The sequence below is a fragment of the Salmo trutta genome, chromosome 32, assembly GCF_901001165.1.
Source record: "Salmo trutta chromosome 32, fSalTru1.1, whole genome shotgun sequence".
Classification (NCBI taxonomy): domain Eukaryota; kingdom Metazoa; phylum Chordata; class Actinopteri; order Salmoniformes; family Salmonidae; genus Salmo; species Salmo trutta.
The window spans coordinates 43,538,916-43,553,267 of record NC_042988.1 but is presented as its reverse complement, the minus strand read 5'-3'; the positions used below and the strand labels follow the sequence as shown (position 1 = coordinate 43,553,267).

The following is a 14,352-nucleotide window of genomic DNA, read 5'->3' as shown; positions in this document are numbered from 1 at the left end:
TCTCCTCTCTATAGGTTGTAGGTCTGGTATAACCTGTCTCTCCTCTCTATAGGTTGTAGGTCTGGTATAACCTGTCTCTCTATAGGTTGTAGGTCTGGTATAACCTGTCTCTCTATAGGTTGTAGGTCTGGTATAACCTGTCTCTCCTCTCTATAGGTTGTAGGTCTGGTATAACCTGTCTCTCCTCTCTATAGGTTGTAGGTCTGGTATAACCTGTCTCTCCTCTCTATAGGTTGTAGGTCTGGTATAACCTGTCTCTCCTCTCTATAGGTTGTAGGTCTGGTATAACCTGTCTCTCCTCTCTATAGGTTGTGGGTCTGGTATAACCTGTCTCTTCTCTCTATATGTTGTGGGTCTGGTATAACCTGTCTCTTCTCTCTATAGGTTGTAGGTCTGGTATAACCTGTCTCTCTATAGGTTGTAGGTCTGGTATAACCTGTCTCTCCTCTCTATAGGTTGTGGGTCTGGTATAACCTGTCTCTTCTCTCTATAGGTTGTAGGTCTGGTATAACCTGTCTCTCTATAGGTTGTAGGTCTGGTATAACCTGTCTCTTCTCTCTATAGGTTGTAGGTCTGGTATAACCTGTCTCTCTATAGGTTGTAGGTCTGGTATAACCTGTCTCTCTATAGGTTGTAGGTCTGGTATAACCTGTCTCTCTATAGGTTGTAGGTCTGGTATAACCTGTCTCTCTATAGGTTGTAGGTCTGGTATAACCTGTCTCTTCTCTCTATAGGTTGTAGGTCTGGTATAACCTGTCTCTCTCTCTATAGGTTGTAGGTCTGGTATAACCTGTCTCTCTATAGGTTGTAGGTCTGGTATAACCTGTCTCTTCTCTCTATAGGTTGTGGGTCTGGTATAACCTGTCTCTCTATAGGTTGTAGGTCTGGTATAACCTGTCTCTCTATAGGTTGTAGGTCTGGTATAACCTGTCTCTCTATAGGTTGTAGGTCTGGTATAACCTGTCTCTCCTCTCTATAGGTTGTGGGTCTGGTATAACCTGTCTCTCTATAGGTTGTAGGTCTGGTATAACCTGTCTCTCTATAGGTTGTAGGTCTGGTATAACCTGTCTCTTCTCTCTATAGGTTGTAGGTCTGGTATAACCTGTCTCTTCTCTCTATAGGTTGTAGGTCTGGTATAACCTGTCTCTTCTCTCTATAGGTTGTAGGTCTGGTATAACCTGTCTCTCTATAGGTTGTAGGTCTGGTATAACCTGTCTCTCTATAGGTTGTAGGTCTGGTATAACCTGTCTCTTCTCTCTATAGGTTGTAGGTCTGGTATAACCTGTCTCTTCTCTCTATAGGTTGTAGGTCTGGTATAACCTGTCTCTCTATAGGTTGTAGGTCTGGTATAACCTGTCTCTCTATAGGTTGTAGGTCTGGTATAACCTGTCTCTTCTCTCTATAGGTTGTAGGTCTGGTATAACCTGTCTCTCTATAGGTTGTAGGTCTGGTATAACCTGTCTCTTCTCTCTATAGGTTGTAGGTCTGGTATAACCTGTCTCTTCTCTCTATAGGTTGTAGGTCTGGTATAACCTGTCTCTCTATAGGTTGTAGGTTTGGTATAACCTGTCTCTCTATAGGTTGTAGGTCTGGTATAACCTGTCTCTTCTCTCTATAGGTTGTAGGTCTGGTATAACCTGTCTCTCTATAGGTTGTAGGTCTGGTATAACCTGTCTCTTCTCTCTATAGGTTGTAGGTCTGGTATAACCTGTCTCTTCTCTCTATAGGTTGTAGGTCTGGTATAACCTGTCTCTTCTCTCTATAGGTTGTAGGTCTGGTATAACCTGTCTCTTCTCTCTATAGGTTGTAGGTCTGGTATAACCTGTCTCTCTATAGGTTGTAGGTCTGGTATAACCTGTCTCTTCTCTCTATAGGTTGTAGGTCTGGTATAACCTGTCTCTCTATAGGTTGTAGGTCTGGTATAACCTGTCTCTTCTCTCTATAGGTTGTAGGTCTGGTATAACCTGTCTCTTCTCTCTATAGGTTGTAGGTCTGGTATAACCTGTCTCTTCTCTCTATAGGTTGTAGGTCTGGTATAACCTGTCTCTTCTCTCTATAGGTTGTAGGTCTGGTATAACCTGTCTCTTATCTCTATAGGTTGTAGGTCTGGTATAACCTGTCTCTTATCTCTATAGGTTGTAGGTCTGGTATAACCTGTCTCTTCTCTCTATAGGTTGTAGGTCTGGTATAACCTGTCTCTCTATAGGTTGTAGGTCTGGTATAACCTGTCTCTCTATAGGTTGTAGGTCTGGTATAACCTGTCTCTTCTCTCTATAGGTTGTAGGTCTGGTATAACCTGTCTCTCTATAGGTTGTAGGTCTGGTATAACCTGTCTCTTCTCTCTATAGGTTGTAGGTCTGTTATAACCTGTCTCTTCTCTCTATAGGTTGTAGGTCTGGTATAACCTGTCTCTCCTCTCTATAGGTTGTGGGTCTGGTATAACCTGTCTCTTCTCTCTATTGGTTGTAGGTCTGGTATAACCTGTCTCTTCTCTCTATTGGTTGTAGGTCTGGTATAACCTGTCTCTTCTCTCTATAGGTTGTAGGTCTGGTATAACCTGTCTCTCTATAGGTTGTGGGTCTGGTATAACCTGTCTCTTCTCTCTATAGGTTGTAGGTCTGGTATAACCTGTCTCTCTATAGGTTGTAGGTCTGGTATAACCTGTCTCTCCTCTCTATAGGTTGTGGGTCTGGTATAACCTGTCTCTCTATAGGTTGTAGGTCTGGTATAACCTGTCTCTTCTCTCTATAGGTTGTGGGTCTGGTATAACCTGTCTCTTCTCTCTATAGGTTGTAGGTCTGGTATAACCTGTCTCTTCTCTCTATAGGTTATATGTCTGGTATAACCTGTCTCTCTATAGGTTGTAGGTCTGGTATAACCTGTCTCTCTATAGGTTGTGGGTCTGGTATAACCTGTCTCTCTATAGGTTGTAGGTCTGGTATAACCTGTCTCTCTATAGGTTGTAGGTCTGGTATAACCTGTCTCTTCTCTCTATAGGTTGTAGGTCTGGTATAACCTGTCTCTTCTCTCTATAGGTTGTAGGTCTGGTATAACCTGTCTGTCCTCTCTATAGGTTGTGGGTCTGGTATAACCTGTCTCTTCTCTCTATTGGTTGTAGGTCTGGTATAACCTGTCTCTTCTCTCTATTGGTTGTAGGTCTGGTATAACCTGTCTCTCCTCTCTATAGGTTGTGGGTCTGGTATAACCTGTCTCTCTATAGGTTGTAGGTCTGGTATAACCTGTCTCTTCTCTCTATAGGTTGTAGGTCTGGTATAACCTGTCTCTCTATAGGTTGTAGGTCTGGTATAACCTGTCTCTCTATAGGTTGTAGGTCTGGTATAACCTGTCTCTTCTCTCTATAGGTTGTAGGTCTGGTATAACCTGTCTCTTCTCTCTATAGGTTGTAGGTCTGGTATAACCTGTCTCTTCTCTCTATAGGTTGTAGGTCTGGTATAACCTGTCTCTCCTCTCTATAGGTTGTGGGTCTGGTATAACCTGTCTCTCTATAGGTTGTGGGTCTGGTATAACCTGTCTCTCTATAGGTTGTAGGTCTGGTATAACCTGTCTCTCTATAGGTTGTAGGTCTGGTATAACCTGTCTCTTCTCTCTATAGGTTGTAGGTCTGGTATAACCTGTCTCTTCTCTCTATAGGTTGTAGGTCTGGTATAACCTGTCTCTTCTCTCTATAGGTTGTAGGTCTGGTATAACCTGTCTCTCTATAGGTTGTAGGTCTGGTATAACCTGTCTCTCCTCTCTATAGGTTGTGGGTCTGGTATAACCTGTCTCTTCTCTCTATAGGTTGTAGGTCTGGTATAACCTGTCTCTCTATAGGTTGTAGGTCTGGTATAACCTGTCTCTTCTCTCTATAGGTTGTAGGTCTGGTATAACCTGTCTCTCTATAGGTTGTAGGTCTGGTATAACCTGTCTCTCTATAGGTTGTAGGTCTGGTATAACCTGTCTCTTCTCTCTATAGGTTGTAGGTCTGGTATAACCTGTCTCTCCTCTCTATAGGTTGTAGGTCTGGTATAACCTGTCTCTCCTCTCTATAGGTTGTAGGTCTGGTATAACCTGTCTCTCCTCTCTATAGATTGTAGGTCTGGTATAACCTGTCTCTTCTCTCTATAGGTTGTAGGTCTGGTATAACCTGTCTCTTATCTCTATAGGTTGTAGGTCTGGTATAACCTGTCTCTCTATAGGTTGTAGGTCTGGTATAACCTGTCTCTCTATAGGTTGTAGGTCTGGTATAACCTGTCTCTCTATAGGTTGTAGGTCTGGTATAACCTGTCTCTCTATAGGTTGTAGGTCTGGTATAACCTGTCTCTTCTCTCTATAGGTTGTGGGTCTGGTATAACCTGTCTCTTCTCTCTATAGGTTGTGGGTCTGGTATAACCTGTCTCTCTATAGGTTGTAGGTCTGGTATAACCTGTCTCTCTATAGGTTGTAGGTCTGGTATAACCTGTCTCTCTATAGGTTGTAGGTCTGGTATAACCTGTCTCTTCTCTCTATAGGTTGTAGGTCTGGTATAACCTGTCTCTTCTCTCTATAGGTTGTGGGTCTGGTGACTAGGAAGGACTTGGCTCGTTACCACCTGGGGAAGCACGGACTGGAGGAGATGCAACTGGCTCAGACATGATACACATACTACTATTATTATTACTACTACACACACACACACACACACACTCAGACATGATACACATACTACTATTATTATTACTACTACACACACACACACACACACACTCAGACATGATACACACTATTACACACACACACACACACACACACACACACACACACACACACACACACACACACACACATGATACACATACTACTATTATTATTACTACACACACACACACACACACACACACACTCAGACATGATACACATACTACTATTATTATTACTACTACACACACACTATTACACACACTATTACACACACACACACACACACACACACACTATTACACGCACACACACACACACACACACTCGACCGAGAGACTACAGTGGTCACCTGTTGCCTAGTTACCTGTGAGACCCCCCCATCTATGCATTCTGATACTCCTGGTGGTTAGAGGTCAGAGGTCCTGTCAATCACCGCTGCCAAAACAGTCCGTCTGACTTTCACCATAACATCTACAGCGTCTCAGTCTCTCTCTCTCTGCCTGCTCAACAAGGCTATAATGCATCATATCGCAGTTATAATGCTTCATAAGACTTGTAAGATGAGCTAATGTCTTTCTGTCATTTTATAATGATCCTGACTTGTTGCTGACAGCCGTTTTGAGTCCGTTGATTAGTGGCCTTATCGGCGTCATGAGTTTACAAAGCGTTATAAGGGCTCCTATAGATGCACTATAATGCATTATACCTGTTGGCGCTCACGTTCTGTCCCTTTAATGAAGACTCTCCCTGACACCTTAAGCCTGTTGATTAATCTGTTTTGCACTGTGTGAAAGAAGGAAGAAGCTTTTATTTATTCTGGACCTGTTTTAAAGTAGAGTCCGTAGACCACTGGGAGATGCTGCTGAGCTACAGACTACAAACCTTTGTTTTCTGTTGTAGACTTCGTTCAGTAGGAAATGACATGAGGTCAGAATTGCAGGTATATTTTGTACTTTGTGGATGTTTCACAACGTGGAGTTAGAATGAATGTATTGAAATGAATAGAATTAATTGTTATTCATTGATCCCTCATACTGACAGTTGGCCTGCAGTGATCGTCTGCGTCCACTAAGTGGGGCTGTTGAGATCTGTAGCTTTCGTAGCAGGACCACAGTGGTTGTGGGATTGAAATGAAGGTTATTTTAACCGTCTATACAACATGGCCAGGGGTTTCTCCTGACATAACCAGGGAGACCTCTGGCTGGGCGCTAGCCACACTTTCATACTGTTTCTGTACCATACTGGGGCGTACAATACTACCAGGAGTGCACACAAAGGACACTGTTTCAAATTCCTATTATTATTTTAAACATTTTACGGTATGGAAAATCATGCCGGGGGTATTCTGAAATACGGCGGTATACGGTATATCAGCCAAGCCTACTCTGGACCCTCATTATATACTACTGCCTGTATAGATGTTACGGTACCGACCCAGAACTCTGCTTGTGTTCTAGATGGAACCCTATATAGTTCACTATATATCTCTGTCTGTCTCTCTCCGTCTGTCTGTCTGTCTCTGTCTGTCTCTCTCTCCCTCGCTCTCTCTCTCTGTCTGTGTCTATCTCTGTCTGTGTCTATCTCTGTCTGTCTCTCTCTCTGTCTGTCTCTCTCCCTCTCTGTCTCTCTCCCTCGCTCTCTCTCTCCCTCGCTCTCTCTCTCTGTCTCTCTCTCTCTCTGTCCCTCTCTCTCTCTCTCTCTGTCTCTCTCTCTCTCTGTCCCTCTCTCTGTCTCTCTCTGTCTCTCTCTCTCTCTGTCCCTCTCTCTGTCTCTCTCTGTCTCTCTCTCTCTCTCTGTCCCTCTCTCTGTCTCTCTCTGTCTCTCTCTCTGTCTCTCTCTCTCCCTCTCTCTGTCTCTCTCTCCCTCTCTCTGTCTCTCTCTCCCTCTCTCTCCCTCTGTCTCTCTCTCCCTCTGTCTGTCTCGCTCTCTGTGTCTCTGTCTGTCTGTGTCTCTCTCTCTCTGTCTGTCTCTGTGTCTCTCGCTGTGTCTTTCGCTCTCTGTGTCTGTGTCTCTCGTAGGGTACCATTTGGGACACAGACTATTTATTATTTTCTCTAGATGTTTTGCACTTTGACCTCCTACTATAGAAACATCTACATTTACATGATGAATGTAAAAACCGATGCTGTGTTTCCCTGATGTGAAAACATATGTCCATCTGAATGACAACATACAGACAGTGTGGGCTCTGGTCAAAAGTAGTGCATTATATTGGCAATAGGGTGCCATTTGGGATACAGATGGTCTGTTTGAATTTCAGTTGGTGTGTCAGTCATTGCTAGCCAGGATGCCAGATATGTTTGTTGTGTTTGTCTGCAGAAGCTGGCAGTGCAGAGACGGGCCTGGCAACCCGGCTGAATCATTTTAAACAGGGATGACTAATCGTCTCTACAAAAGGTCTGCTGTATTGCCTGGCTACCCAAACTCCCCGACCATTTCTAGAATGGAAATCCATACTAGACCGTCTGATTGGTCCAACCCATCGCTTTCTGGGACCAGAGCCAGAACACATGTGGCTAAAGCTTCATTTTGATACTCTGATTGGTTAGAGATGAGCCAATCGCTGATGACTTTGTTTTGTACAACAGCCCTCATTTTGACATCACCACAAACTACTTCAACGATGTCAGTCTGAGACTGAAGTATGTAGGGAACATAAAGCAGTGGAAGAATTCAGTTTGAGTCGTCAGGCCAAGCACTAACAGAACCTGATTCAACTAATCAATCTAAAATAAATAAATAATAATTCATAGCATTTCTATAATAAAGACCTTGATTAGTTGAATGAGTTGTTACAGTAGGAACAGAAACCTGCAGCTGTAGGGTTAGATTGGACCCCCTGGATTATTCTTTGTGATGTTGGTCATTCAGATTTACAATTGACTCCAAACCCTCAGATGTGGAATCAGCAAATCAACTCGTTTTTCTAGATATTTCTGACATGATTTAAAATCAGTTTTTCTTTCAATCCTCTGTTGTTTTGACACTTTGCCTCGGTCACTGGATGATTTAGGCTGCGTCTGAAATGGCACCCTATTCCCTATGCTGGGCTCTGATCAGAAGTAGTGCACTATGTCGGGAATAGGGTGCCATTTGGGATGTAAGTTTACTGTCTCTTGCTTGTTTAGTTTGTTTTTGTACAGTTCTAGATGCTCAGTAAAGATGATGTCCTGTTTTGTAACTATTTGAAAAGGCCGTTTTGTGAACTAATAAAGTCATGTATTACTATCTGCCTCATGTTGTCTCTTAAAGAGAAAACGCAGCGCTGGGAGTCGCAGACCAACTGTGATCAGCAGCGGGGGTCTGTCCTATCGCCTTGTCTCTTAAAGAGAAAACGCAGCGCTGGGAGTCGCAGACCAACTGTGATCAGCAGCGGGGGTCTGTCCTATCGCCTCTGACCAACCAATATTGGTCCCCATTTTCTATACATTTTCTTGACGATTCTACATGTTGGACCCAGCAGGTGATTTACTGCGTTATTGAATCTCTGACTCTCGTTCTCTCTCCCTCCACTTTGTTCTCGTTGTTACACATGCCATTACTCCATGTGGTTAAGACAACAATGCGAAACAGATGACAAAAGCATGTTATACTGCACTATAAATCAAGGGACTGGCAGAATGACAAGAAGGACAAAAACCGTTCAGCAGCACAGAGCAATCTGAAGTCAATAAGGAAGTAGTTCATATTTAATAGACTGCAGGAGGTGTAAAACACACACCTCAATACATCTCAAAAATAAATATTTCAAAACAAAGCTACATTTTAAGGCCATTAACCTTACCAGACATTTTAAGGCCATTAACCTTACCAGACATTTTAAGGCCATTAACCTTACCAGACATTTTAAGGCCATTAACCTTACCAGACATTTTAAGGCCATTAACCTTACCAGACATTTTAAGGCCATTAACCTTACCAGACATTTTAAGGTTTAAAGTATAAGAACCAATGTCCCAGATCATGAAGAGACAGGAAACACTACTGACTATAGAAACACTACTGACTATAGAAACACTACTGACTATAGAAACACTACTGTAGAAACACTACTGACTATAGAATCACTACTGACTATAACACTACTGACTATAGAAACACTACTGACTATAGAAACACTACTGACTATAGAAACACTACTGACTATAGAAACACTACTGAAACACTACTGACTATAGAAACACTACTGACTATAGAAACACTACTGACTATAGAAACACTACTGACTATAGAAACACTACTGACTACTGAAACACTACTGACTATAGAAACACTACTGAAACACTACTGACTATAGAAACACTACTGACTATAGAAACACTACTGACTATAGAAACACTACTGAAACACTACTGACTATAGAAACACTACTGACTATAGAAACACTACTGACTACAGAAACACTACTGACTATAGAAACACTACTGAAACACTACTGAAACACTACTGACTAGAAACACTACTGACTATAGAAACACTACTGAAACACTACTGACTATAGAAACACTACTGAAACACTACTGACTATAGAAACACTACTGACTATAGAAACACTACTGACTATAGAAACACTACTGAAACACTACTGACTATAGAAACACTACTGACTATAGAAACACTACTGACTACAGAAACACTACTGACTATAGAAACACTACTGAAACACTACTGAAACACTACTGAAACACTACTGACTAGAAACACTACTGACTATAGAAACACTACTGACTATAGAAACACTACTGAAACACTACTGACTATAGAAACACTACTGACTATAGAAACACTACTGACTATAGAAACACTACTGACTATAGAAACACTACTGACTATAGAACTACTAGAAACACTACTGACTATAGAAACACTACTGACTATAGAACACTACTGACTATAGAAACACTACTGAAACACTACTGACTATAGAAACACTACTGACTATAGAAAACACTACTGACTATAGAAACACTCACTACTGACTATAGAAACACTACTGACTATAGAAACACTACTGACTATAGAAACACTACTGAAACACTACTGACTATAGAAACACTACTGAAACACTACTGACTATAGAAACACTACTGACTATAGAAACACTACTGACTATAGAAACACTACTAAAACACTACTGACTATAGAAACACTACTGAAACACTACTGACTATAGAAACACTACTGACTATAGAAACACTACTGACTATAGAAACACTACTGACTATAGAAACACTACTGAAACTACTGACTATAGAAACACTACTGAAACACTACTGACTATAGAAACACTACTGACTATAGAAACACTACTGACTATAGAAACACTACTGACTATAGAAACACTACTGAAACACTACTGACTATAGAAACACTACTGACTATAGAAACACTACTGACTATAGAAACACTACTGAAACACTACTGACTATAGAAACACTACTGAAGCACTACTGACTATAGAAACACTACTGACTATAGAAACACTACTGACTATAGAAACACTCCTGACTATAGAAACACTACTGAAACACTACTGACTATAGAAACACTACTGAAACACTACTGACTATAGAAACACTACTGAAACACTACTGACTATAGAAACACTACTGACTATAGAAACACTACTGAAACACTACTGACTATAGAAACACTACTGAAACACTACTGACTATAGAAACACTACTGACTATAGAAACACTACTGAAACACTACTGACTATAGAAACACTACTGACTATAGAAACACTACTGACTATAGAAACACTACTGACTATAGACCGATAACATTGTCTTGTCTGAGCAGGTTATGTTTAATCACATTCATTTAGAGGACTCCCTGTTCTGACTGGTTTTATTTCTCTCTCTCTCTCCCCCCCCCCCCCAAATAAAAAAAAGATATATGCATTTGTATATTTTTTTACCAGGATATCAGTTACAATTTATTTACATTTTGGAAATTTGTTCCCAAGTATTCCCATTCATAATAGAGAGACGTGATCGTACACAAATGTAAGCAAAGTTTGAAATTATGTTTTAGTCAAATATTATATTTGTGGTCAATTTGCAGTCTATAAATGATTTGTAATTATGTGTGTTCATACATTCATTCTGGAGTGTCAGAGCACACTCTGTGTGTTTGTAAATTCAGAGCGCTGTCAGATTGTCGGTTCAGAGCGGTTCATTCTTGGATGGAATAGGTGAGCGGAACGTGCCCAATTTGTATGGAGCCCAGAGTGAGATTCCCAAAGGCTGGAGCATCGACCTTCTCCACCCTCTAATTTCGCTCCAGTAGCGAGGGCCCTGCCCAGCATTGCAGTCTGCTATAGCCCCTTGCTTTAGCTGTCATGGAGTTCGCTAAATATTTTAATAAAAAGACTGATAAAATACACAGGTGCTAAATCAAGGTGACTTACAAAGATGAGGACCAAGAGCAAGAGAGGGAGTGTGGTGATGTAGTGTCCACAACTAAAGAAGAGAGGCAGTGTGGTGATGTAGTGTCCACAACTAAAGAAGAGAGGGAGTGTGGTGATGTAGTGTCCACAACTATAGAAGAGAGGGAGTGTGGTGATGTAGTGTCCACAACTAAAGAAGAGAGGGAGTGTGGTGATGTAGTGTCCACAACTAAAGAAGAGAGGCAGTGTGGTGATGTAGTGTCCACAACTAAAGAAGAGAGGGAGTGTGGTGATGTAGTGTCCACAACTATAGAAGAGAGGGAGTGTGGTGATGTAGTGTCCACAACTAAAGAAGAGAGGGAGTGTGGTGATGTAGTGTCCACAACTAAAGAAGAGAGGCAGTGGGGTGATGTAGTGTCCACAACTAAAGAAGAGAGGCAGTGTGGTGATGTAGTGTCCACAACTAAAGAAGAGAGGCAGTGTGGTGATGTAGTGTCCACAACTAAAGAAGAGAGGCAGTGTGGCGATGTAGTGTCCACAACTAAAGAAGAGAGGGAGTGTGGTGATGTAGTGTCCACAACTAAAGAAGAGAGGGAGTGTGGTGATGTAGTGTCCACAACTAAAGAAGAGAGGGAGTGTGGTGATGTAGTGTCCACAACTAAAGAAGAGAGGGAGTGTGGTGATGTAGTGTCCACAACTAAAGAAGAGAGGGAGTGTGGTGATGTAGTGTCCACAACTATAGAAGAGAGGGAGTGTGGTGATGTAGTGTCCACAACTAAAGAAGAGAGGGAGTGTGGTGATGTAGTGTCCACAACTAAAGAAGAGAGGGAGTGTGGTGATGTAGTGTCCACAACTAAAGAAGAGAGGCAGTGTGGTGATGTAGTGTCCACAACTATAGAAGAGAGGGAGTGTGGTGATGTAGTGTCCACAACTAAAGAAGAGAGGCAGTGTGGTGATGTAGTGTCCACAACTAAAGAAGAGAGGGAGTGTGGTGATGTAGTGTCCACAACTAAAGAAGAGAGGGAGTGTGGTGATGTAGTGTCCACAACTAAAGAACAGAGGCAGTGTGGTGATGTAGTGTCCACAACTAAAGAAGAGAGGGAGTGTGGTGATGTAGTGTCCACAACTAAAGAAGAGAGGGAGTGTGGTGATGTAGTGTCCACAACTAAAGAAGAGAGGGAGTGTGGTGATGTAGTGTCCACAACTAAAGAAGAGAGGCAGTGTGGTGATGTAGTGTCCACAACTATAGAAGAGAGGGAGTGTGGTGATGTAGTGTCCACAACTAAAGAAGAGAGGCAGTGTGGTGATGTAGTGTCCACAACTAAAGAAGAGAGGGAGTGTGGTGATGTAGTGTCCACAACTATAGAAGAGTGGGAGTGTGGTGATGTAGTGTCCACAACTAAAGAACCATTGTGGAATCTGAAAGGACACCTATCCTGAAAGTATGATGGTGTTCTTACTGTGTACATGCCAACAGAAAGAACGAGGTGGGTAGATAACTAACTGTGTTATTGTAGCAAAGTATTTATTAACAAAAATTCAGATCTCTTAAACATTTCAGTTCATTGTTGTTCTATTATCTATACGATAGGGCATAATTGATTTTAGCCCAATAGACCTGGCAGTCCCATGTTCAAGGAGCTTTCTGTTTTGATTGGGTTGTTTTGCCTAAAAGCCTTTAGGCCTACCTATAGATATAATAACTCTGCATCTCTGCCCAGCCTGGATAGAGTGGCCAAAAGGGTGTTTATCATCCCCAGTGGCTCTGAAATTGAGGAGAGGACGTTCTCCACCGCTGGTTTGCTCTCCAAAGAGCATGAAGCCACAGACTGGCCAAACTCCTGTTTCTAAGAATGAATTATGAAATTAAATTCAAAGGCACTAATAAGTTATTGTTTGTTTCATTTGTATTTCATTCTTAGTAAGTCAGAGCCCACATGCGCAATTTACAGACCATAATGATTTAATACAACGAAATGTTGTTTAGGGTACTAGGGGGTAACTAGCCCCCTCCACCTGTAATTCACATTAACACCACAAGATGTCACCAAATTATTTTCCCAACACTTTTCCTGGCTGCCACTGCTCTTGCTCAACAAACAATTTAGTACTTGTACATATTACAATGAAGTTAGATCTATAATAGTTTAAAAAATATATACAAGTAGATAAATACTCCACATTTTTTAGAGAGACATTTTTTAGAGAGATCATTTTTTTTGTAAAGTAGTAATATGTTGGATGAGTGTGTTGGGAGCAACTTGCCACCCCCCTCCCCTCCTGGTTAGTTACCCCTTTATGGTTATACATGTGTTTCTACCTGTTATTTAGACAATGACGAGCACCGATAGTTTCTGCTAAATTACTAGTTAGCAACTTCACTAGCGGTAAATGCTAGCTAGTTAGCATTAGCTGCTAAGAGTGCAACCAGATCGTCTGAGGTAAAATACATTAAAAAGATAACGTAACTTCATTGCAGTTGTTGCCACTAGTGACTGATAGGTTTAGAGGTAATGTTACTTTATAGCCTTTTACCTTTATTTAACTAGACAAGTCAGTTAAGAACAAATTCTTATTTTCAATGACAGCCTAGGAACAGTGGGTTAACTGCCTTGTTCAGGGGCAGAACGACAGATTTTTACCTTGTCAGCTCAGGGATTTGATCTTGCAACCTTTCGGTTACTAGTCCAACGCTCTAACCACTAGGCTACCTGCAGCCCCAATACAGCTAGATAGTTAGCGTTTTTGAGAGAGCTTTTCAACTGGCATCTGTCCCCCTGTTTTCAGTCACAGGTGGGGACTGGATTAGGTGTGAGCAGTGCAGGACGTGGGCTCGTGTTGTGTTCACGTTTTTACTGGGGACAGCTTTATTTGTGACCTATGTACGAATTAGAATCGTCCAATAGCAGAGCATAAGAGAGTTGCCACATCAATTTTACACTGAGTTTATTAAGTTATTGTTATTAAATGTTATTCCAACGTTAAATTCCAATTAATCTTTTTTTTTGTATGAATTTAAAAACAACTATTGAAAACCTTTTGCTCCTGAATGTAATTTTAAAGACTGTTGGGATTTAAAATCTTACATTATTCAAATAATATTTAGTACAATTGTACATACAGTAAAGGATTGTATGGAAAAGGACCAACAAAGAAAGAACAAAGAAAATGAATGTGCAGGTGAGTTAAAAAGAGGGACTTTACATCAAATCTCCTCATAGTGCGGACATTAATGGTGACATGTGCAACACCCCCCCCCCATATTTTATTTAAATCATTAA

The 14,352-nt window shown here is 41.4% G+C and overlaps 1 protein-coding gene across 1 annotated transcript in view; it reads left to right on the top strand.

Moving 5' to 3' along the window:
- LOC115171977 (H(+)/Cl(-) exchange transporter 7) overlaps positions 1-4,709 on the top strand; it is a 51,350-nt gene extending 46,641 nt beyond the window's left edge. The window contains exon 25 of the mRNA XM_029729214.1: positions 4,547-4,709. Coding sequence (XP_029585074.1) covers positions 4,547-4,633 — 87 coding nt within the window. The 3' untranslated portion in view covers positions 4,634-4,709. The remainder of the gene's footprint in view (positions 1-4,546) is intronic.
- The last annotated feature ends 9,643 nt before the right edge of the window (positions 4,710-14,352 follow it).